This window comes from Onychomys torridus, chromosome 6 (genome assembly GCF_903995425.1).
Source record: "Onychomys torridus chromosome 6, mOncTor1.1, whole genome shotgun sequence".
Classification (NCBI taxonomy): Eukaryota; Metazoa; Chordata; class Mammalia; order Rodentia; family Cricetidae; genus Onychomys; species Onychomys torridus.
The window spans coordinates 7,144,647-7,171,219 of NC_050448.1; the positions used below are offsets into that span (position 1 = coordinate 7,144,647).

General features: G+C 39.7%; 1 protein-coding gene across 2 annotated transcripts in view; it reads right to left on the reverse strand.

The window, feature by feature from the left end:
• Positions 1–26,573, reverse strand: part of Ect2 (epithelial cell transforming 2) — a 58,229-nt gene that overhangs the window by 11,847 nt on the left and 19,809 nt on the right. For both annotated transcript variants that reach the window (XM_036190568.1, XM_036190567.1), the window contains 10 exons: positions 24,044–24,180; positions 20,777–20,896; positions 18,702–18,770; positions 16,385–16,495; positions 15,264–15,360; positions 14,124–14,205; positions 12,564–12,642; positions 12,062–12,181; positions 8,038–8,176; positions 5,652–5,806 (listed from right to left, as the gene is read on the reverse strand). In XM_036190568.1, coding sequence (XP_036046461.1) covers positions 5,652–5,806; positions 8,038–8,176; positions 12,062–12,181; positions 12,564–12,642; positions 14,124–14,205; positions 15,264–15,360; positions 16,385–16,495; positions 18,702–18,770; positions 20,777–20,896; positions 24,044–24,180 — 1,109 coding nt within the window. The remainder of the gene's footprint in view (positions 1–5,651; positions 5,807–8,037; positions 8,177–12,061; positions 12,182–12,563; positions 12,643–14,123; positions 14,206–15,263; positions 15,361–16,384; positions 16,496–18,701; positions 18,771–20,776; positions 20,897–24,043; positions 24,181–26,573) is intronic.

The following is a 26,573-nucleotide window of genomic DNA, read 5'->3' on the forward strand; positions in this document are numbered from 1 at the left end:
TTATTTTCTGTTAAGTATGCTTTACTTTTTAACTACAAGTAATCTGTCAATGTTCATTTGGCTTGTTCAACTCGTGACACTGTTTGAAAAACAGAAAGCTGAAAACTGCAATGGAGTGCACTGGAAAATTACTTGAACCAGGACTATGTAAAACGGCTGGCTAAAACCTTAATGTATGTATCAAAGATTCACCTATTGACAAAAAAAGAAAATTAGAAAGAGAAAATACTAGGAAGTAAGCAGCCTAAGTACCGGATTTGTGAAATTATAGACAAAACTGCCTATGTGAATCTAATAAATGTACATTTTCAAAGAAAGCTTTACATCTGTTCTTTCATTTCTGGAAAGACAAAAGCATAACAAAACTACACCCATAAAGAAAAAGACTAATGGAACAGGGAAATGAGACAAATATTAGTATAGTGTACCTATTTTTTAGTTGATTTGTTTTTGCTCCAATGTGCAATACTATTTTTCAACTTAAGAGTAAATCCATCAATAAACACATATTGTAACTAACATTTATTTCTTGAATAAAATGTTCATGAAAAAAGTATCAATTTAGATTATGAAGCTAAACACCTTTGCTCAGTTTTTGTAAAATAATTTTACAATGAAGGCTTCTATAATTTAAGACTCTAGGGTCCATTTTCCTAATGCTTTAACTATTTCTGAGCAAGTAATAACCACCTACGAACTAAGAAGGGAAACAGGAGTTTCATGGTTATTTTCTGATTTGGAGAGAAGACAAACATACAGTCTTTTACAGCTAACAGGAAATACCCAGGTCTCCCATTAGAGGGCAAAGTAATGACAAAGCTGTTAGTGGAAGCATGTGCCCCAGTTCTCTAAGCACAGAAGAAAGGGTGAAAAGACAGGAATGAGCCAAGAGTATGCATCGGAGTAGTCCTAGGCTTGTTACTTCTCAGTAGTAATTATGATTCTTTCAAAAATACCCTTTTTTCAAATATTTTTCTCTTTCTCAAATTAAATGTAAACAAAATTTAAAACATAGCTCAAACTTGTACTTTCTAACATAATTCTGAAAACACTGAGAGGTTAGTCAAAGAATGTCAAAGGTAAAAGTAGCCATGGATGGGCAGTTTTTCAATTACAGAGACAGAAGTACTTACTCTAAGACTGGAAAGCAGTAACTGGCTTTCCCACTAAGGAACACGATATCAACTGCACATGAAAGGGAGCTACAGTTGTGGTTTACAAGATTACTTATGAATGATAATCCACACACGCGAATTATCTCGTATTTCTGGGTTTTTTTGTTTTTGTTTTTGTTTTTGTTTTGTTTTGTTTTTCGAGACAGGGTTTCTCTGTAGCTTTGGAGCCGGTCCAGGACTAGCTCAGTAGACCAGGCTGGCCTCAAACTCACAGAGATCCGTCTGCCTCTGCCTCCCAAGTGCTGGGATTACAGGCGTGCGCCACCACCGCCCGAAAATGTGTAGCCCAGGCTGGCCTTGAACTCGTGATCCTCCTGCCTCCACCTCCTTCAGCAAATCCTACCTTCATGCGCCACCACAACTGGCTTTGGTATCTTAAACCAATAAAAGCATTTATCTCACTGACGGGAGTCACAGACCCTTTTGCCTTTCCTTTCCTTCCCAACGCTCACCTTCCTGGCTAGTTACTCTTCAAGCTCCCACGGGCGCGCACACACACACACACACACACACACACACACACACACACACACACACACACACAAATCACCTTCAGGCTGTGAGTATAAGAAACAAATGAATTGCAGGTTTAAACTTGAGTAATATCCAATTTATCACATTAAACATATGCAAGTATTTCAAAAATGTAGAAAAAGTCTAACATCTGAAATAATTAGGATCCTAACATTTAGAATCCAAGAATTTTGAATACTAAATATCCACCCCAATAACTTGCAGAATACTTATAAATACAAATCACATATTAATTTAGTTATACACAATACTGTCTCACAAGCACAAATCTCTTTCCTACATGCCCTGTATCTATTCCCCAAGTAGTTATAATTCTGCTTACAAGTTCAGAAAAAACAAAACACTGCTATAAGCAACCAGTGGCAATAACTAAAATCAAGACATAAAGCATTGCTTTTGGGTCTTTAAAAGAGATTAATTTTTATTTATGTATATGGGTATTTTGCCTGTACGTATGTGCACTGCATACATGCCTGTGCCCAGAGACCAGATGAGGGTATCAGATCCCCTTGAACTTGAGATAGTGAGGATTTTAAGCCGTCATATGGGTTTTGGGAACAGAACCTGAATTCTATGCAAGAATAGTAAGTGCTTTTAGCCACTAAGCCATTTCTCCAGCCCCAAGTTACAGAACATGTTTTTCATTTTTATTAGAAATGTTGAGTTAATGGCAAAAATACAAAATTGTGGCAAAGGGCATTTAATTCTCAAGTTACTTCTAGACTAACTATATTGCCAAAAGGTGACAATGCTTAACTTCATTATTAGTACAACTATACTGCTGGCATTAGAAGTCAGAAAAAATACATGTATATATTAGTACAACTATACTGCTGGCATTAGAAGTCAGAAAAATAGTATTGCACATTGGAGTAAAAACAAATCAACAAAAAAACACACACACACATATATATAACTACCATCTGACCAAGAATATAGACCATGCAATTAAAGGTACATGCTAGCAAGAAACAGGAAATCCCATTGTAAACATTCTGAGTTAACACTTTGAGCAGGCTGAACTTACACATTACATTTGGAAACAATAAAATGTGAGGCATCATATCAACAGGGAGAAAAGATGGGTTTCTGTTTTTGTTTGGTTTTTTGGGGGGTTTTCAAGACAAGGTTTCTCTGCGTAGTCTTTGCTGTCCTGGAACTTGCCCTGTATCCCAGGCTGGTCTTCCGCCTGCCTCTGCCTCCTGAGTGCTGGGATTAAAGGCGTGCGCCATTCAGGCAACAAGAAAGTCTGACCAAGAATAAAGATGCCAGAACCCTAGAGTCACAGTACCATCATCCGTTATTGGTCTTGGCTTTTTAAACATTTTTGTTTAAGTTTTCTTTCAAACTGAAAGCTTTAATTAAGTCATTTACAAAGGTCACAATAACTTAAACAGTATAGACAATAAAATGACCATACTTATTTTACTCACTTAAGCAGTGTCAAGCCAGTGTGGTAATCCGAGCACACAGGAGGCGAAGGCAGGAGGACTGCAGCAAGTTTGAGGACTCCCAGGTTACATGTCAAAGAAAGAGACACTTCAACAATAACAAAGAGAGCAACTTCAATTGTTTAAGGTAACAGAAAATAAAAACAACAACAAAACCTACTGATTCAAATATTTAGAATTGCCTTTTTAAGAAATATCGGTTACATGTCTATTTATATCTCTTGTACATACATATTTAGAAACATACTTTCTTCAACATAGCAAAATATTCTCCAATAAGACATTAACTAGGGGCTGCAAGTTCTCCTATGTGTGAACTCTTAACTGCAGGAAAGAGCTTGACTGATGATGCCCCTGAATCTGAATGTAAAGAGCACAACGCTAAGGGAAACTTCAACAGACTGGAGTGACCCAGTGTGTAAGTGTTTGCTGCCATCTTGTGGATGGGCACACTTTCTGAAACCTTCTGCATTTGCTGCTTCATCCTCCATCCAGTACGCCTATTACAGCAACAGATCCTATCTCTGTGTCATTTCTGCAGGGTAAGGCTCTCCCTAACAACCTGATCCCATAGGAAGATCTTCCAGGGGATCTTGAATGCATCCAACATCTACTAAAGGTTCTCAGATTCCTGGCAATTCACTTACTCCTAGTCATCATACCTAGCTCTTCACTGTAGTTTGTCTGGTATAAAGGTAATCTTGTCTTAATGATGGTAACTAATTTATAAGAGTTGCTATGAGAAAACTGGATTGGCAACCTGTCATAACAGAAAAAGCAACATGCTATGACCTTCCATTGCTTTCAATGAGACAGAAAGAAAATGCCCTCTTTTATTACCGTCAAACATCCCTAATCCAACAATCAGAAAGCCAAAATATAAAACACTGTGCACTCAGTACTAAGTTCGGGAGCGACTGATCTCAGAATTTCAGCTTACAGATATATCTCACGAAGTCTGCAAATATTCCACAACCCGAAAAACTTGCCAAAGTGTGAGACACTTCTGGTTCCAAGCACTTTGAAAAACAATAGTCTGCCTAAAGACACCAATGGAAATTACGAGGTAGGAAGCGAAAAGACAGTGGCTAAGATGGCTGAGCAAGACAGCACAGTGACAAGAAACAAGATCTTCCTCAGTGCTAAGGACAGCCAGACTCTAAGAGGGAACACACCATCTGCTTTTAACTTAACACTGAAGAAGGAAGGCAGGAGGATTACTCTTTCCTCAACTTGAAGCAAAGTGCCACCATGCCTCTGGCCTGGGCAAGAATTAAGTCCTTGGACTTGAAAGTCACCAGCAAGCACACTATGGTGAAACCAATGCTGAGCAAAGTCCCAAAACCAGGGATTAAACTACTAGAACCGTGCTGACCAGCAGCAGGAAGACTACCTCTACTTCTAGGACTGTTAATCTGCATCTAGAATCACCTGGAAGACAGGACTCTGGAGGGTTACATGGACAAGAATAACTGAGATGAGACGCCCTGACTGCTGTGGGTGGCACTGGCTTGCACCACTCTGGGATCCAGAACTGTATAAAAAGACAGTGATCTAAGCACAAGCACCCATCATTCTCTGCCTCTTCAACTATGGTAGCAACGTAACCGGCCACTTCAAGCTCCCACCGCCTTAACTTCCCCACTATGATGCACTATACCCTGGAATGTTAAAGAATTGTTTTAAAGAAACTCAAGTTTCAAAAATAGAGAGAAAAGATTCCACGCTCAGCCTAGACACTTAACAGTGATAGAAGCATTTAAAAAAATCACTGAGCAGAAAACAGGCACTATTTTTAAAAGACAATAGACAGCATCGAAGCCAGGCTAGGCCAGACAATAAAAATGAACCACTGGGCCGAAGAGAGCTCACAGAGACTTTGGGACAGCACTGAACAAGACTTTCAGTGAGGGAGTTCAAGAAGGGTTTGATTAGAAAGGGCTGGGGAGATGGCTTAGTGGTTATGAACACTGGCTGCTCTTTTAAAGGACCTCAGTTTGATTCCCAACATGGCGACTCACAACCATCTGTAACTCCAGTTCCAGGGGATCCAATGGCCTCTTCTGGCTTCCATGGGAACCAGGCCACAGAAACCCATAAACACAAAACAGTAATTTTTTTCAAAACATTTAAAATAGAAAATTAGAACAAACTTGCAAAACAGCTAGATTAAGATTTTATATATACAAAATTACCTTAATGTCAATATTTTAAATTCTATTAAAGAAGAAGTATTTGCAAAAATCACATGGTGCATTACAAGTCCCCAAAGACTCACTAAACTGCAGCCACAAGCACTAGAACGTTAAAAGTGACCAAATAATCTCATTTTTCTGCATATGAATAAAACTAAAGGCTCTCCTCCATCCATGATTAACCTGTCACTGGGAATGTAGTCAGCCTGACTGCACTGTGCAGCCTGACTGCACTGTGCAGCCTGACTGCACTGTGCATGTTTACAGCTGCACCTGACACAGGTTTAAGAACTTACAGCATCTGCTTTACAAATGGTGTTGGCAACATGTCGACAGAGCATCTTCAGCCAGTTTTCTTTTGGAAGCTCCTCTGATGTCATCTGGAAGCTGAGTAGTACATTGGCCTGCTCTGTTGGTGGCCTCACCAGCAAGGCGAAAGCATTATGACAATCTAGGGTTCCAGAATAACCATAAACAGTGTTACTCCTTGGATGTTTAGAAATTTCATTTCCACAGACCACCAAAATCAGCTTTCTCTTCCCCCACTCCTGCTTTTTTCAACTAAAACGGGACCATCACTGCAGTAAGCTGAAGCACTGGGAAGAATTATAACCATAAAAACTGTATAAGGAATCAACAATAACCTAAAACAAATCAAAAGGATTCTTTGTGACATTTAAATTTTTCAATGATAATCTATCTAATAAAAAGATATAATCTGAGAATTCTAGCGTTTAAGTTTCAAGACTAAAATGGCAGCATAAACCACGAGCAACATACATAAATCACATAAAAAGTGAACAAGTATTAAAAAGCAACTGCTTTGTAGTTGAGATGCTAAAATAATCTATTTTAAAAAGAGAATGATGAAGGTAACAAACATTAAGTTGCTATCAATGAAGGCGTGGAAGCCAGAGGACAACTTGTGAGAGGGCAGTCCTCTCCATCACATGGGTCCTGGGCCCAGACGCAGGTCATCAGGCCTGATGCCCTGACCTGTATCCTAGAGACACCCCTGAGTGTGAACTCTTCCACAACTACCACTCCCCAAACTAAGCAACTGTCTCCTCATAGGCGCTGATAAACACAGAGCTGAACAACTGAGAGAAAATAGCTCTGTAAGTTACTGTGGCCGAGTGCCTGAGCAGCGGGCGCAAGGCCCTGGGTCTGAACGCCAGCAGCAGCACACAGGAGAAAAGGAAAGCTGCCTCACAGCTCAGAGTGGATCACTGAAATAGCTTAACTTTGTGACCATAAACACACTACACTAAGTGTTAGCTAAATAGATAACGCTAGTTCAGAGCGATGTTCCCTGTGGGGCTTTCCAGACCACAGAAAATCACTCAAACACTCAATACTAGTGAGTTAAGAGGAGAAGCTTTCCTTAGGCCAGTGCTGCACACGGATGAGGAGCGACACCAAGGCTGTGCCTGTCTGCAGCCGGGACCCCGGCTCTTCACAGCTGTGCTACGGGTCTCAGACATGATGAACCACATCGCCACAGCAATAAAGCTGAAGGGAACCGACTGAAAGCTCCAAAATTATCAGCCGACATATTTCATAAGTAGATTGTCTCAGGAATTCTGGCGCAAATGCAACAGGTGCGCACACACACAAATGTACACATGCCTGCTTTTTTTAAATTATTATTTTTGAGATAGGGTCTCACTACACACGGAAGCTGGCCAGGAGCTCACTCTGTAGACCAGGCTGGCCTCAAACTGCCTGCCTCTGCCGCCCAAGTGCTGGGATGACAGTGAGCTACCACACCTATCTTTTGCACAGGTATGTGTCCATGCATCTGACCAAGCCTACCAGTTACTGGGGGCTATTTATTTCATATCCATCTACTCTTCAACCTCTATCTTTTCTAAAAGAAAACTAAACTACTGTGTGGTTGTCTGTTCCCATGCACACTCACATGCTAGATTATGTGTGCTTTAGTGGACCATTTTTGGGAGTGAGTTCTTTTCTTCCCCCATGTGGGACCCAGGGATTGAATTCAGGTTAGGCTTGGCAGCAAGCTCCTTTACACAATGAGCCATCCTGTCCACTCCCACAACTCCCTTCCCAAATATGTATCTTAAAGATACACCTGGGGCTAGAGAGGTGGCTCAGTGGTTAGGATCACTCGCTGCTCTTCCAGAGGACTTGGGTTCATTCCCAGCACTCACATGGCAGCTCACAACCATCTTAACTCCAGTCCCAGGGATCTGGGGCCTTCTTTTGGCCTCTGTGGGCACTGTATAAATGTAGTGCTTAGACATGTAGACAAAATATGCACACACTATTTTCTCAATAGAGAAAAAAAGAAAAGAGACTCCTAAATGCACCATCTGCAAGAAAAAAAGGTATTAAGATATATGGTCCAGAACAAGACTGGTGATTTATTTTGGATTCTGAAGAATGATTAGTAAGTTTTGATATGGGAATAAGACAAACTAAGGTGCATAACCATTTAAAAGCCTTTGACTCTTAGAGAGAGGATATTCTGCTGGTTGAAACAATGAAAAAAATCAAGTCTGTACCTAGAGACGGAGTGAACAATTACTCTAGGACACATTACAGTTGAGCCACATGTCACGGTAACTCATCCATTAAATAAGAATTGACAGTAGTAAGTCTAAGCCTCAGTGAGGAAAGGCTATTCTTATCTAGTGAACACTTTTCCCAGGAGCTTACCTTCTGTCTCTCTTATGTCCAGCACCTTCTTTATCTGCGACAGAGGCATTAGATGAATATGCTTAAGAGAAGCTGGAGGTCGGGTGCGATCATGAGGGCTTCTGAAAGGACCGATGACCTTATGCCGCTTTCTTGCTATCTGATTGTAGGAAAGTCATAATCATTATTATGACAAAACCAAAGGTTCACACTTAAAAATAACAGCACTAGTCACATAAATCTATATGCAACTAATCTGATGATTAGCCATTCCAGTTACTATGCGATAAAAGCAAGAGACCATGACAAAAAGCACACATGTAACTGTACAGCCAGATGTTCATGTCCATATTAGGGAAGTTCACAACCAGAAAAACAGGCCTGGGGTAGGGGTGTGGGAAGTCCCAAGGGCATGGAAGGACGAGAAACAAGAACATAAAAAAATTGGCAGGAGACTTGAATAAAGCCCGGAACCTCAGATGGGAAATAGCTGTTCTGGGACAGCTGTCCTGGGTTCAAAATGGTGTTAATTGTAGTGTAAGGGGAGTATTTCAAATATCTCCTAGTGACAGAATAATACAAGGGAAATGTCAAACAGTTCCTAGTCTCATGGCTGCTTACAGATGACTGACAAAGGGAAGTCTAAGGGAAGTAATTAAACATGCATTCAACACCTGAAATCCCAGCTCTTAGGAAGCTAATGCAGGAGAGGACCTTCGGGTCGAGGCCAGCTTGAGCTACACAGTAAAACTGTCTCAAAAAATAAAATAGCAACAATAACACAGACACACACACACACACACACACACACACACACACACACACACACACACACACAAATAGAAATTATAAAGTCAAAGTGCTGTATGAGGCTATCACTTTACCTTAACTGGATACCCATGCAAAAGGAAGAGATAGGTAACTGGAGAAGAGCAAAATCAGAAAGATCTTGTGATTCGTGATATATTGAGATTTTGCCAAAGAAAAGAAAAAGAAAGAGGAGAAAGAAATCTCCTTTGCAGTAAAACAGATTTTGCTGAAAGGCATTTACATAAAATGAGTGCAAACATTTACTTGAATTGAGACTGGTTGTCATGAGTAAGACAAATACAATTAAAAATATATTACGTGGTACTGGGCTAATGAATACGATGAACTAGTCGGTATATCATATTCCCACTAAGGCAGATATGGAAATGTCTATTCTACATATCACATAAATATACCAAACATTAACATTCCATTGACATGAGCACAAGGAAAGTAAACAGAAGATAATCTAATTCCTCTACAATGAATGCATATACTTTTTATTGGCTAAACAAAACATACCATTTTAAGATATTGAAACTGATGACACAAACATTAATAAGTCAAGGATTAAAAAAACCCAAAACACAGATAAAATATTCAAATGCAAAATAAATCCTTAAATCTAGATTTAACATTACTCGATGTCATACTAAAGATAGTACAGATTTTACCATTATTTAACTGCTCCTAATGTGTAAGTATAGTGATTGCTCTAGGCATTTACATTATGTATTATCAGAATATTAAAAAATAACTACTTTTGTTTCAAATTTGCTGGTCTATTTTTTCTTTTTCTTTCTTTTTTTTTTTTTGTTTTCATTTTATGAGACAGGGTTTCTTTGTGTAGCCCTAGCTGTCTTGGAACTAGCTCTATAGATCAGGCTAGCCTCGAACTCACAGAGCTCCACCTGCCTCTGCCTCCTCAATGTTGAGATTAAAGGCATATGCCACCACTGCCCACAGAGTTCTACTTTTCTTACATGAATTAAATAAAGGTCTAGCAGGGCAGTGGTGGTCCATACCTTTAATCCCAGCACTCAGGAGACAGAGGCAAGTGGATCTCGTGAGTTTGAGGCCAACCTGGTCTATAGAGTTGAGTTCCCGGGCAGCCAGGGCTATTACACAAAGAAATCTTGTCTTGAAAAATCAAAACAAATCATTGCAATACTAAAAACAAAGATAAACTCCATAACAAATTGTTAAAGAAATCCAAATAACCAGACCTAACAGAATGGGGCCAATAGACCTGGAGATTTCAATAGAAGAAACCTAAAGAAGTCTTAACAGAAGCAAACAAAAGAAACACAGTCCAGCTAAGCCCTCTCTGGTAATGTAAAATCGGGTAAAATGGGATTCAAGGTGACTCCTGGCCTTGTTCTCACAAGTAGGGCAGGCTGAGGCCGTTCCCAATCACCCACGGCATGATTTCGTCGTTCTTGTCACTCCAGGACACAGTCCTCGGTGTGCCCTGCCATCACTATTTTGTGTTTTCTGTAACACTACTGGCCAAATAAAAGTATCACTCTAAGTACAGGACTCTTCAACAGAGGTAGATCTTCCTTGAGATTTTACTGTAACCTATAGCTGCTCTGTGAATACATACCTTGGTCTCTAAGATTGGCCTGTGTTTTATACTTTCAATAATGTGCATGATGTAAGAGGGCAGCTCTTTAAGAAAAGCAACACAGAAAATGGATAAAGGAATGGATAGACTTAAAGAAGAAGGAAAGCCAGCCGTCACTTTGATGAAGGAAACAGAAAGTTCATCAGTTATAAAGATGTCAAATAAGTTTTCTTGTTAATGTCGTTTTTTCCCCAATGAACATCTTTGAAATGAAGGAAGCTGAATTCCTTTCTTCCTGTGCTGGATAGTTTTACATCAACTTGACACAAACTAAAGTCATCTGAGATGAAGAAACCTGAATTTAAAAAATGCATCCATAAGACTGAATTGTAGGCCGGACGGTGGTGGCGCACGCCTGTAATCCCAGCACTCGGGAGGCAGAGCCAGGCGGATCTCTGTGAGTTTGAGGCCAGCCTTGTCTACAGAGCAAGATTCAGGAAAGGCACAAAGCTACACAGAGGAACCCTGTCTGGGGGCAAGGGGGGGGGGAGGGGGGGGACGGGACTGAATTGTAGGAAAGAATGTAGGGGATTTTCTCAATTAGTGATTGATGTGTAAGGGCCTAGCCCATTGCGGGTGTTGCCATCTTTTTATAAGAAAGCAGGCTGAGCAAGCCAGTAAGCAGCAGTCCCTCATGGCCTCTGCATCAGCTCCGCCTCCAGGTTCCTGCCCTGTTTGAGTTCCTGTCCTGACTTCCTTCAGTGATGAACAATGATGTGGAAGTGTAAGCCGAATAAATGCTTTCCTCCTCTAAGTGCTCTGGTCATGGAATTTCATTACAGCAACTAAGATACTTCCCCTCATTAAATTGGTTATTTAAGAATACATGTTAAAGGAAGGGAAAGAAGCTAAAGAAGTACATATACTCAATAATTTGCTTGTGGGGTGCTATGAGAAGAAACCACTGACCACAAACAGGTTAGTCTTGGAATTAAAATTATTACATCTCTTCAATAAGACCTTCTGATTTTAAAGAATAGAATTTGGCATAGTGGCTCATGCCTATCATCTCAGCACTCAGGAGGCTGAAGTGGAAGGACTACCAAAGTTCAAGGCCAGCTTGGACTACAAAGTGAGATAATATTGAAGTAGAAAAAGAAGAAATTAAGGGATTCACAGTACTAACTTATCAAGTTAGCTCTTCAACTGATATCATCTTGGCTGCAAAGGGCTCCTTACATTTTAATATAAAAAATTTAGCAGGGGTTGGGGATTTAGCTCAGTGGTAGAGCGCTTGCCTAGCAAGCACAAGGCCCTGGGTTCAATCCTCAGCTCCACCAAAAAAAAAAAAAAAAAAAAAAAAAATTAATTTGTAGATCTTGAATAAATATACATAAAAAAACGCAAGGTCCCCAAAACTCATGATCTAAACATTTACCTGTAAGAAATTTTGATGTAAGATTTGGAGTCTGGAAATTTACCAAACTATTGTTAATATTAGACTTTCTCTGCAAAGCATTCCACTACATCAGCGATCGGTCTTAATTTCTTTGAAAAATAACTGAATATAGCGCAAATTTCTACACTGTACTCCGATCAAAGCTTGGTTTTAAATATTTAGGGAAATCACAAAATACCTCAGTGTTAAATTACTGAGTACAAATTTACCTCGAGGCAGTCATTGAAGAGGAAGAGAGTGACTTGCTCTCCCCGGTCACAGGGGTGCTCACCTAGAGAGACTGTTTCCACTCTTTGTATTAGGCTTCGATGAGAAGATAATAGATTAGCCTGGGAACATGGACAAAAATAGTCAAAAGCCATCAAGTAACTTTTACAAGTTGTCATTCAAAAGTGGTGCTAACATTGTTAATGTATTTTTAAAGATCTGTTTCTATTATTCTTATTTATATGTATGTGTCTCTTTGAGTATATGCTATGTGTGAAACAGTTCCCTCAGCACCCAAAAGAGGGTACTGAATCCCCTGTAGCTGGATTCTAGGTTGTGAGTCACCGGACATGGGTGCTGAGAACTGAATTTGGATCCTTTTTAAGAGCAGCACGTGCTCTCAACTACCGAGGCATCTCTGCAGCCTGAGATTACTAATATTGTTGAAACTATAGAACCTCATTAAGGCAGTAAACTAAATGGTAACCATCAAACAATACTTACTGGGCATCCATCTACTTCATAAACAACATCAAAAATTTGCTTCTGTGCTTCTGTTTTCCTCTTATCCTCATTGATATGTCTGAAAAAGTCATATTTATTTTGTAAAATTTCTTTTAATACAGATGTGAAATCAGCACACAAATATATCTCATGTCACAAAGCCTGACTTTCATGTGGGTGCCTTAATTTCGATACATGAATCAGACAGACATTCCTTCTAAACCATCCTGATACTAAAAAATAGTCCAGAGAAATGTTATGTTTCACTGTGGAATATTTTACTCACGTAGTAAACACTTTCTAAAATAATGTGCATAATAGTTAATGTTAACAAAATTCTGAAGTTTGAAACACTCTCTCAGTTAAAGCTTTATGCTTTATTCTCATTTCACTGCAGAGAAAAGTCTACTACTTCTAGAGAAAATAGTCTAAGAGTCTCTCCTTTCTGTTACCTTTGTGCCCAAAACTAAAAATCCATCAAAACAAAGACAAGTCTCTTGAAATTAGGAAATGCATAATGGTAAAAAGCCAAAGAATGAATTTACTGAACTCTTAGTCAGCAATTGTGTCTTATTAGATACCCAAGAATTTACAGTGAACAATTTATGAATGTAAGGTCAGGGGAACTTTCACTTGTGAGAAATGTGGACAAGCCTCCACCATGGCATAAACCCTACTGGAGTCCAGTAAGGAACTCAATAGCAAGAGAGCTTCCATCTGGAGTTCACATCGTGCTCAACATCAGCAGGGATCCTCGAGAATGTAAATCAGGACAGAAAACTTGTATGGACTTAGGATCTTGCTCAACAGGAGAAGATTCATGAAAGGAAACTATGAATTTAAGGAATGTTTAAAGACTTCTCTTTACTGCATGAAGTTTAATATAAGAAAATTCATTCAAGTAAAGAAATATAAAAAGTAGTAGTAGGAAAAAGAAAATCCATGCTGGTGAAAGGACCTATGAATGCAAGGTTTACAGAAATGTATCTTTGTAAATCAGAATTTAATTGAAATCAGAAAATTGCCATGAACAAGACCATATGCATGTGAAAGAGAGGAAAAAGCCTTTCTCTAGGGCACAAGAAGAAAAGGTCTACTTGTGCATTAATGGCGATTTTCAAATTTCTAGCCCATTACTGTCTCTGTACATACAATTAATGTCAGAAATAAATAGTTTGATCAATATAAATATACTCTTACAATACTTACCATTTTAATTATAATCATACTAGAAGAATAATTTAGGTATTTTACAGAAGTTTGTTACCGATATTTATTTATGACAAAATTATCATTTCCAGTCTAAATCCAACAACAAAAACATATTAGCAGGCTAGCAAGCTGGATCTCCAGGTAAAATGCAAGCCTGTGAGTTCAATCCTCAGAATCCACATGAAAGTGTAAGGAGTAAAGTTGTCCTCTGACCTCTGCGTGCCTATGGTGGAGCTCACATACTCACATGCTCATCGTATTCTCTCTCTCTGACTCTGAACACACACACACACACACACACACACACACACACACACCCCATTGTAAAGGAAACTCTAAGTTGCTTACGTCATCACTTCTTTGAGTGATCCAATAGCTTTTTCTAAAGTGCTTTTGTCAGGGTTTTCATCAGCTGTATGCTTCTTGAGATCTGTAATAATAACATGTTTCATGACTGCTTAAAATACATCCATCTTCATACAGGCTAACTGTTTGTAAAGGTAACATCTAACCCTTCTATTAAAAAGAAGTCTGTGGCCAGGAATGGCACAGCAGAACGGTGATCCCTATTACCTTAGGAGTTAGAGATAGAAGGATTGCACGTTTGGAACAAAACTTGACTGCACAGCAGTAGCCTGTCTCAAAACAAAAACTTGATCCTAAAAGCTGTGCTAGAAATCCTGTTGATACCTGCAGTTTTAAGTAATAAATGGACGCCGGTCTCCAGGTGCAGTAAACACTGAGATTGAGTCATTTGAGACAGGGTCTCATGTGTCCCGCTCTGACCTCACACTCTATGCAGATCATCTGCACTGTGACCCTCTGATCCACGCCCCAGGCGATCGACTGCCGGAGAGCAGCACCAGGCCTCGCTTATGGGGAAGCATGTGTTATAGGCCGGCCAGCAAATCTAAGACTTTACAAAAAGGTCAACACAAAACCAAATGTAAAAACCTTAAAGAGGACTAGGAACTTGGGACACGAGTCCTCTTCTTGTGACGTTTCTGTGGGAATTCTGTTACTTCAATAAATAGATTTAGAAACTATGATACCATGAAATAAAAGGAACTTTTAAGCAGAAAGAGACCACTATGACAACACAGACTATCAGGTAAAACTAAATATTTGTAGCTTCAGAGACTGCTTTTCAAATTTATCATAAATTTGATATCTATATAAAAAAACAAACTCTAATGCTACGACTTAATAAACTCTGAAAATAAAAATACCAACTCTTCAAGAAAGAAGTACTGCAGACTGAGGATGGAGCTGCTGGGACAGTGCTTACCAGCATGCCACATGGAGTTGTGGGCTGGAACTCCAATACTACCTAAACCAGATACTAATCACTGCACTCAGGAGATGGGTAAGGCAGAAGCTCAAGGTCATCCTCAAGAAGAAAGGAGGAAAGAAGGAAGAACTACTGCATAAAAAAATCTAAAGTTTAAAAAAAAAATCAAGCAAACAAAACCACAGTAAGCCAAGTACCATTTAGTAGTAAAGCAACGCTGGGTAGCCGCTGCACCGGCCGGATGAGAAGTTCCACGAGGCTCTGCCGTCCACACTCTGGTTTAGCTTGATTTATCTAAACAGAAGTAATTTATTAGATACAACTATCCTTGTCAAGGAGAGAGAAGAGGAAGCAGGTGCTGACTCTGAAGGTAAAGGCACTTGCTGCCAATCAGACACTCAAGTTCAAGCCCCAGAATCTACAGGGTCAAAGATGCACATGCATGCACAAACACTGCAATGAACAGACATGCAAGTGTGCGCACACGTGCATTCGCATAAAATAAATGAATTAAGAATTCATGGAGAAGATGTAGATCACCATGATACAATAACTTTCAAGGTCTAATATTCTGTCTTGGTCAGGAAGGGTTAACATGTTACAGAGAGTGTGTTCCTCTACACACACGTAACATATAAGGGCTTTCTTAAGCTCTTATGAAGACTGCATAGGTCAGCCCTAAAACAGCTTAACTTATCAGCTGCTCTACACCACTCGTTAACAGAAAGCACTGATGGGAGAAAAACAGCCATTAAAGGTGAACCCAGCATCATTGGAACACCAGCAAGTGTTTCCAGAATTCATCAAGGATAACATTATTTCCTTTGAAATATCCATATGTGCCACCACACACAAAGCCTATTGCTACAGAGCAGCCAAAACAAATCATACAGCATCCCTATTCACTCAGCTGCCTCTTGGCCCCTTCTGTAGAAATACCAAATCTTCTAAGTCTAAACATCGTAGCCACCCACAGGTACAACTAAAATTAAGACCAGTATTAATGTGTCATTATAAGAGTAGAATTTTACTAACATTATAAATTGCTCTTTTAAAAATTATTTAATGAGGGGCTGGAGAGATGGCTCAGAGGTTAAGAGCACTGACTCTTCCAGAGGTCCTGAGTTTAATTCCCTGCACCCACATGGTGGCTCACAACCATCTATAATGAGATCTGGCGCCCTCTTCTGGCATGCAAGGATACATGGAGGGAGAATGTTGTACACATAAAAAAATAAATGAAATCTTAAAAAAAATTATTTAATGAATCCATTCACAAGTGATAATCAAATGTTTGTATGAAAGAAAATTCTATTACCTTGAGAAAAGCATGAAATCTGGGCTTCTGTTTTTCACATTTAATAATTGTTTCCTTGCTCATTTCAAAGAAGTTTACAAATGGAGGGTAGGTTTTTACCAAATCTTTTGACTAGATACAAAAAAGAAAAACAATTTCTTATGAATGTCACCCTTAGACAATGAATCTTTGTGACACAATTGACAATCACATCAGACTTATATGCAAAAGAAAGGTTTTAAATAAGTTTCCTCATAATTTCTGTTAAAAACAGAAATTTGTTTTACAAATAAGTTGATGCTAAACAAATGGCCCACACCCCAACACTCAGAAGCCGAGAGGACAGCCAGCAAGAGGCAGACTGGTGTACTGAGAGCCCCAGGATGTCCTCAGCTTACACAGTGAGACTTCATCTCAAAAGAACTTTTCCATTGCTATTCAAAATGCATCAGCTGGTACACACAGCCTATGATTTCACACACACACACACACACACACACACACACACACACACACGACACATACTTTAAAACATAACAAATATATGAATATCAGACTGGGAATGGAGTCAATAGAGTGCTTACTTAGTATAAACAAAACCCTTGGTTTGATCCCGGCACCATATAAACTAGGTGTGATGAAACATACCTACAAACTAGACATTCAAAACCTTTCTGTTTTCATAATATTTTAAATTAAGTTAAAGCTAATCTATGGGAGCCTAAAAATAAATGTTATTGTTTCTTAAAGAATCCAAACCACGATTAAAATACCAATCATATTTCTCAAGACATGCAATTTTAAGAAAGAAAAAAAAATGGTCTGAAAATGGGGCACAGCTGTTAAGAAGAGTTTACTGCTCTTGCAGCAGACCCAAGTTCAGTACCCAGCACCCACATGGAACACTGACTGTCCACAACACCCTAACTCCAAGCCTTCACAAGAACTTGCCTGCTCGTGTACAAATCCACACACATATAAATACCATTAAAATTAAAAACTAAAACCTTTAAAAAGCATGTTGATAGTCATCACATATGTCAATGATCTCCATGCTTAGAACCCTCAACAACCTGAACAAATACTTATAAAGGTTGAGAAAGAGGCCTCAGAACACAAAAGCAACCTGTTGCAGAAGGAACATCAGGTACTCAAATGCAAATCCCAGCCTAAGAGACTTAAGAAGAGCAGGTCCTAGTCACAGGACCTCATGAAAAGGAAAACATTTCATGGACATTGTTTTTGGTTTGTTTTGAGACAGAGTCTCACTGTGAGTTCAAGCAATCCTTCTGCCTCAGCCTCCAAGTGCTGGGATTACAGATATAAACCACGGGCCTGTTACAAAATGGATTATACCCTAAATTTAAGCTACATGGTCTTTATATGTTTGTTGGAACAGGACCACTTTATGTAATCCAGGTGGGCCTCTGACTCACAGTCTGCTTGCCTCAATTTCCTAAGTGCTAGAAGGAGAGGTGTATGCAACTATATACACTGCCTTTTGTCTTTGATTTTGTTTGTTGAAGGATTAAAACACACACACACACACAGTAGGCAAACACTCTACCCCACCCCTAGTCTTAAGTGGTTAGTTTGTTTCTCCCCTTCTACGATGTGTGGTGCTCACTCAGCAAGCACTCTAGCCTCAGCTACACCCTCAGATACACAGTTCTTTGTGGTTTTAAAATTCAACAGAATTGGAGATTCCCCCAGGTTGGAGATTTAGCTCAGTGGTAGAGCACTTGCAAGGCCCTGGGTTCGGTCCTCAGCTCCGGAAAAGAAAAAAGAAAAAAAAAAAAATTTCAACAGAAGCAGATGTGAAAGCAAGAGATACCAACAATATATATGTGCATATATCAACCTATACATACCTATACATGCATACAAAGTCTTTGTTTTTGTTTTTTGAGACAGGGTTTCACTATGTAGCCCTGGCTGTCCTGGAATTGGTTCTGTAGACCAGGCTGGCCTCAAACTCAGAGATCCACTTGCCTCTGCCTCCTGAGTGCTGAGGTTAAAGGTGTGCGCCACCACTGCCTGGCATATGCAAAGTTGTTTTTTTTTTTTAAATTATGAATATATAACCATTTGTGGATAGTAAATAATTTTACATAAAAGTCACTATACATTTGTGAGACAACTAGTGTTCTAATGATGACCTTGTATTAAGCTGGCATACAGAAAGCATGTTTCAAAAGTCAAGAACAATTCTAGGATATTTTGTAACAACCACGAGCACTTTTTAAATGGCATTTCACATTTCCTTCCCTGCCAGTCCTTATGAGCTACTAATAAGTCTGTAATCGTTCAGGTCCGTGCAATTGTAAACAACACTTACATATTTAAGAAAGATGTCACCAATGCTTTTGCTCTCGTCCCAGTTAACAATAAGGTCTTCAAGATCATCCTGAAATACAACAAATCGAAATGTTGAAACTCAACAGCTCCTTACACATTTCATAACATTTATGAGATCTTTTGCTGAAAAAACAAACCAAAAAAAACTTTATGCAGTACCTTAATGTTATATGTAAACTCCTTTTCTAACAAAGAATTAAATTTTTGTCTACAAAGAACATAACCTTTGGACTAACTAAGAAAATATAAACAGCACTCTCAGGCAGACCAATCCTAATTCCCCAATATGACTAATAGCTCAATGCTTTGTCTTACTAAATATAAAGCTGATTGGCCTTATCAATTATGAAAAAGCTACTTTTATCCTGCTACTGTAGCAACTAATTTAACACAAGTCATTAAAAATTATAACCTGTAACATGGTCAAGCAAATTTTACTAGAAGGGACAGATGGTAAATACTGCAAGGCCATATGGCCTCTGTTACTAGTTCTCAATTCTGCAGAATGGAAGCAAGCACAGAGCCTGCAAATGGAGAATGAGGGACTGGGACACAAGTCCTAAATGGGATGCCTCTGTCAAACTTCTCCCCCGGGGATCAAGATCTATGTGGAGGAGGAGGCAGAAATGTGGATGACACTAAGGAAGCAGCGTCTTCTAGACACAACAGAACAGAACATAGGATCTCACAGAATCTGCGGTAGTATGCAAGTACCTGCACATACTCAAGCCAAACAAAACCCCAGCACTGAGAAAGGGAAACAGACTCAGCAAACCCCTGCCAAGTCATCTGGAACTGATACCTTCTGGGAAATGGCAACTGAGTTTTCTGTAATGGTCTGTCACTGGGTATATCAACTACATCAGGAGAGGCCTCGTGCCCAGAAAGAGTTGGTCAACACAAAAAAAAAAAAAAAAAAAAAAAAGACTTTTTTCCCCACTTTTTTTGTGGGCTTGGTATATTGTTTGTCCTGCTGGCTTTTTGTTTGTTTGCTTGCTTTAATTTTTTTGTTTGTTTGTTTTTGAGATAAGGAACCTGAAGTTAGATGGGGAGGGAGATGGGAAACATCTGAGGAATAGGGGAGGGGAAAGAATATAATCAAAATATAATGTATAAAAAAACATATGGCCGGGCGGTGGTGGCGCATGCCTTTAATCCCAGCACTCAGGAAGCAGAGCCATGTGGATCTCTGTGAGTTCGAGGCCAGCCTAGGCCACCAAGTGAGTTCCAGGAAAAAGGCGCAAAGCTACACAGAGAAACCCTGTCTCAAAAAAAACATACATACATACATACATACATACATACATAAATAGAATGAAAATAAATGGGCTCTACTATAAGACTCTACCAAAACAGAGGGCTAGATGCAAGCTATGAACCACAAGTTTGCTAATCCCTGGTCCATAAAATTCCTCAGTCATCCTCAAACATAAAATGCTCGTGGGATTTGAGTGAGGAGATGGCTCAGTGGTCTAGAGCACTTTCCACTCTTTCAGAGGACCCAGGTTCAATTCCCAGCACCCACATCTATAACTCCAGATTCCAGGGGATCTAATGCCAACTTCTGACCTCTGTGGGCACCAAGCACGCATGTGGTGTGCACACAAACATGCAGGCAAAATACTTATCCACATACAATAAAATGTCCTAAAATTTTTTTTTGCCAGGTGGTGGTGACATACACCTTTAAAAATCCCAGCAATTGAGAGGCAGAGGCAGGAAGATCTCTGTGAGTTCGAGGCCAGCCTGGTCTACAGAGTGAGTTCCAGGAAAGGTACCAAAGCTACACAGAGAAACCCTGTCTCAAAAAACCAAAACAAACAAACAAAAATTTTATTGAAGACATTTACAAAATCTAAGCCAAGAGTGGTGTCTCAACTCTGTAACCCCCAGCTGAGCAAGGAGAATCTCGATGAGCTCAAAGCCAGCTACATGGTGAGATGTTAAGTCTCACATACAAAACTTATTTACTTAGCTAGGCAGAAAGACCTGAAATATTACAGTAAGTATACACAATCCCCAAGAGAATGCTGTCCATCTCTAACACACATTTACCTTTATCTTCATATGTACATCAAAGATATCTGGGATGCTCCCAAAAATAGTCTTGATCTCCTCTGGTGCAAGAATAGGTCCACCACGTTGCCCTTCTTCTTCTAATGGCACCTGAAATAACTAAGTGGGGGATCCACTTTAGGCCAACCGTGAGAAAAAGAAGGCTAAACATAAAGAGTGGCAAACAGGGACGGCAACATCATAAATAGTCGAGGGAAAACCCTTCCTAGATTTCACAATCTTTTCTCCTAACATTTTACTTTCATTCTCATATTGATATACTCTGTACAGGCACACACTTGGGGGGGGGGGGTGTTAAGTGCACTGGCTGCCAGGGCACCCAGGTTCAGCTCCCAGCAACCATATGGTGAGTTCTACAACTCCAATCCCAGGGAATCCAATACATTCTTCTTGGTTCCACCAGAACAGTAGCAAAAAAAAAAAAAAAAAAAAACCAAAACAAAACAAAAAAAAACAACCCATAAATATAAAATAAAAATAAATCTTTTTTTAAAAAAGGAACCAAACAAATAAATTAGTAGAATTAGTAGAAAAGTTAATTCCTTTTTATTCAATTTGTAACGAAGAAAGCAATAAGCTTTCTAGACCCATAATAATCGTATAATACTAAATGTTTTAGAAATGGCAACATAAAAATTCAGTAGCAAAGAAACTAGTTTTCTAAATCTCATGAGAAACCTGAACTCTGCCCACTTATTGCTGTAGCATTTTTATATTATTATCAGTGTGTGTCTGTGAGTCAGACAGAAGTGGAAGAGGGGGAGCCAAAAGGTAGGGAGGAGGGGAGAGGGGGAGACAGAAGTAAGGGAAGGGGAAGAAAAACACGGTGCACACATGCAACAGTGCATTTGCACAAGTCAGAAGCAATCTCTCAGAAGTCAATCTTCCCCTTCCACCCTGATGCTGGGATCCAATGAAGGCCTTTCGAGGCAAGTACATTCTTTAGTCACTGAGCCATCTTACTGGTCCTGCTGTGCCAATTATAAGGAAAAAAAAGAAATAACAAAACCTTAAATAACCTTAGCCTTCTAAGTATTGGGGTTTCAGGTATATATATATGTATATGTATATATATATATATATATATATATATACCTAAATGTGGTTTTCTTATTCTTATTTGTTTTTAGCAGGTAGATTTCACCCCATTTATAAAAGTGGGGGTGAGGGGCTGTGTTGTGGAAACTATAAACTGTTGTGTAACTTGGAAATTTTGGACTGATTATGTTAATGGTGTGGAGAATGAAATCTATGCCCATGTACACTGCATATGCACTCTCCCCTAGAGCTACTCCATCCCTGTTATGGTGACAATTTTTAATATTCAAGTACTTTTTCTCCTTTTTCCACCTTCATGAATGTGTGTACATCTGCATGTGTGTGGTATGTGTGTGCAAGTACACGTGGAAGAAGCCTAAAGTTGATGCTGAGAATCATCCTTCATGGTTTTCCCATCTTATGCATTGAAGCAGGTCCTCTTCAGTCAAACCCAAAGGTAGCCAACACAGCGAATCTTCCAGTCAGACTGCTCTGGGGTTCCCATTAACTTCTGAGGCTGGAGTAATAGGCTGCCAGCCAAGCCCAGCCAGCGTTTACAAGGTTCTGGAGATCCAAGTCCCAGGCCTCATACCCACACAGCAAACACTTTAACCTGAATATCATCCCATGTCTGTGTGTGTGTGTGTGTGTGTGTGTGTGTGTGTGTGTGTGTGTGTGCATGTGTTTGTGTGTGCATGTGTTTGTGTATGAATGTGTATGTGTGCATGTATGTGTAGAACTGTGCCAATTTTTTTTCCATGAAAACCAGGACCAGGGACATAACTCAGTTAGCAGTGTTTGCCTAACACACACAGCATGCAGGAGTCCCTGTGACCATGCCCAGCACCACACAAACCTGGCAGGGTGGTGCACTTGAGGGTGGGGACAGGAGGATCCAAAGTCCAAAGCAGGATATTATCTCAAAAGGCCAGGGGGGGGGGGGGGGGGCAGGAGTGAAAAAACTTAATCTGTTCCTGTTTCTGTTCTCAGATAAGCTTGGAGACCTTCCCAATATCCCAAATGGTCTCTTTCACTACCTACAACTACTTTAGACAACACAAAACCGTCCAGTTCCTGGCTTTCCTACCTTCAACTTCAGTTTGCTTATTCCTTACTGTCTTTTGCACTCTACTGTCTTTCATCAGAAGCTCTCCACAGTTCTGCCTGGTTGCTTGTGCCTGGCTTTGACACAGGGTTCCACTACAGCGCATTGGTCTTGCCCTCCCTGCCTCCACCTCCACAGCACTGACATTACTGATATTCCAAGTGGGCATTACCTGACCAGCTCAAAGGATGTTTAAACATAGACAAGCCAAGAGTTCCGTGTTTGAGTAACTACTGCCCACCTGATGGAGCACATGCAAGGACTGAGAAAATTACTGACATCAGTTGTTCAGCTTCTCAGGATTTAGACAATATTTTTTCACACATATGCCGTTTTAATAGGACAATTTCTCTAGAACACAAATTTCAGAAAATTCTACAGTTGTAGTCAGTCATTGTCAGCCTAATCAAAAAGAAGAAACTGGGATCTTACATGGATTTTTAGGTACAAAGACACAAGGTCACACAAAGGCACTTCTAACAAACAAACTAACAGCAGCTTCTGACAGGCACCACTAGTGACTGCTGGGGTCAAGGATTATTGTTTCAAATGGGTTGATGCAATGCTGCTTGGTTTGGTCTTTCAGGTCATCCTCCTGCCAAGGTGGGGCACACATCCGCTATCCATGTACTCAGGGGAGAAAGACTAGGATCATGGCAAGTTTGAGGCCAGCCTAGGTCATGTACTGAGTATCAGCCCAGCTAGAATTATATAGCAAGATTTATCACAATCCCATAACCCCAATACCACCCAAAAGAAAACCCAATATCCTTTAAAAGAACAAGACACAGAATCATAGAAGGGAAGCAAGAGGGGAGAGTCTTTCAGAAAGTTATCTAGGACCTAACTCACACTCACCTGAATGACTGTGGCCGGTATGTTGATGTGAGAGTCTTTTTTTTAAAAAAAAAAACTTTTTATTTATTTATTATGTATACAGAAGAGGGCACCAGATCTCATTACAAATGGTTGTGAGCCACCATGTGGTTGCTGGGAATCGAACTCAGGACCTCTGGAAGAGCAGTCAGTGCTCTTAACCTCTGAGCCATCTCTCCAGCCTGAGAGTCTTTTAGGAAGTTATTTAGAACCTAACTCATACTCACTTGAATAATTGTCGCCAGTATGTTGACATAATTGCTCTCAGTCTGATATAGTTCTTTGGCCACCTGCCACCTGGCTGACTGCTTTGGAGGAACTGGAGTAGAACTTCTGGAAGACTTAGTACACGACTTGGGTGTTTCTGAAAAGGACGAGAGATTTAATTGGAAGGCAGATCTAAACATTATACAGACTTAATAGCACCACCATGGAGATTTCTGTTAAAGTAAAATTTCCTCATAGGATAAGTCCATAAAAATACAGTGACCAAAAAGTAATTAATTCTGAGCTGAGAATATAGCTCAATGGAAGAAAGCTTACCTGCATATGAAGTTCTAGGTTCAGTCTTAATATCAATTACAAAACTGATACACATTTTACTAATAGCCGATAGTCTTTGAAACTGCCAAGGTCATTAAATTAAAAGGAAGTTTCCTAGATGAGAGGAAACTAAATGATGAAAATAATGTGTATCCTGGATTGTACTCTAAATTAAAATACAAACTTTTGTTGTTGTTTGAGTTGGGGGCTAGAAATCAGGACATGATTAAGAAAACTAGAGTAGGGCTGGAGAGATAGCTCAGTGATGGAGAGCACTGGCTGCTCTTCCAGAAGACCTGGGTTCAATTCCCAGCACCCACATTGATGGCTCACAACCACCTGTACCTCCAGTCTGATCTCTACAGGCACCAGGCATGCATGTGGCACACAGATGTATATACAGATCAAACATCAATGCATATTAAAAAAACAAAACAAACAAACAAACAAAAACACTAAAGAAATCTGAAATATTAGATTTGGTTCATGGAATTAATGTTATAACTGTTATGTGGTTAAGAAACGTCTTCAAACCAGCTAGAGTGGTACATGTCTGTAAGCTCATCATTCAGGATGCTATGACTTCAGGAATACCCAGGACTACACAGTGATATCCCCCTGCCTGTCTCAAAGCATGGGCTGGTAATGCAGTGGGAAAGCACTCCCCCAGTATGTTGGGTCCTGAGTTCACCCCCAGTGTTCAGGAAGCACAAATACGCACACACAGAAATGTCCAAATATAGACACTTAGATATTGAGAACTAAGGACTCATCATACTTTCCAATTACCCCCTCCTCTCACATGGCACAAACGTACATGGAGGAATGTGTATGGGTAATGATTTCTGACTGAATGGATTCAGAAGAAAACATAGCAGAATAATCCCATGGAGAGAACCCGAAAAACCACAGGTTTTTGAAAAGCTAAAATAATAAAATAGAAAAAAAATGTTAAAATACTTCGGTGTAAAACAAGAGGAAACCAAGCACTGTGGTACATGCCTTTAATCTCAACACTCAGGAAGTGAATGAATTCAAAGCCAGCCTGGTCTACATAGTAAGTTCCAGGACAGCTAGGACCATGTCTAGAGACCCTATCTCAAAAAATAAATAAATCATGAAAGAGGAAAGGGTGAGCTATGATTATACTATTACAATAATGTAAACTTTATGCAGATAGAAGAAGCCTCCTTCACAGATAGCCAACAGGCTCTGTGGTTAAGAACACTGGCTGTTTTTGCAGAGATCTGGAATCAGTTCCCAATACCCACACAAAATCTCAGAACTGACTAACTCCAGCTCAAAGATCCGACCCCCTCTTCTGACCTCTAGAGCAGTGGTTCTCAACTGGAGGGTCAAATGGCTTCACAGGGGCCACATCAGATACCCTGCATACCAGATAGTTTCATTCAGTAGCTTAATCACAGTTATGAAGTAACAACAAAATAATTTTATGGTTGGGGGGGTCACCACAAACAACATGAGGAACTATATTAAAGAGTAGCAGGATTAGAAAGGTTGAACACCTCTGCTCTGGAGGCACCACACATGCACATGGTGTGCAAACATGCATGCTGGCAAAATATAAACCATTTACACACATGAAATAAATCTTTAAAAAATGAACCAAAAACTGTTAGTTCAAAGTAATCTTAACATAGAAACATCCAGTCCAACGAAAATGGAGAAGGCAGTAGAATTAGCATGTTTTAAGCATATATTATGAAACAAAAATTGGAGAAAAGCTTAAAATTAATTTTCTTTCTCTTTTATTTTTCACCGAGATAGGGTTTCTCTGTGTAGCTCTGGAGCCTGTCCTGGAACTCCCTCTGTAGCCCAGGCTGCCCTCAAAAAAATTCATTTTCTTATTCTCAGTATGATTAGAACACTTTAGCATTACATGTACAACTTCCTAAGGGCAAGAATGTTTCACAAAAGAGGGGGAAAAAAAGTGGCATGGAAAACAGACATTAACTATTCCTAAGCCTTACTTAGTTTTACACAGATAGCTTTAAACATTTTCATATTAAGACAATCATGTGTATTGTGGAGTTCTAAGTTCCTATATGTCCTACATTAATTCAGGCTACATTCAACAGTGCCATAAGCCACAGGACACTTGAATGAGGAAAAGTCTGAGATGTAGTGATGTTAAATTACAGTGTCTAGCTGGGACATGCCAGCTGAAGACCTGACATAACAGTGTTCATGTGT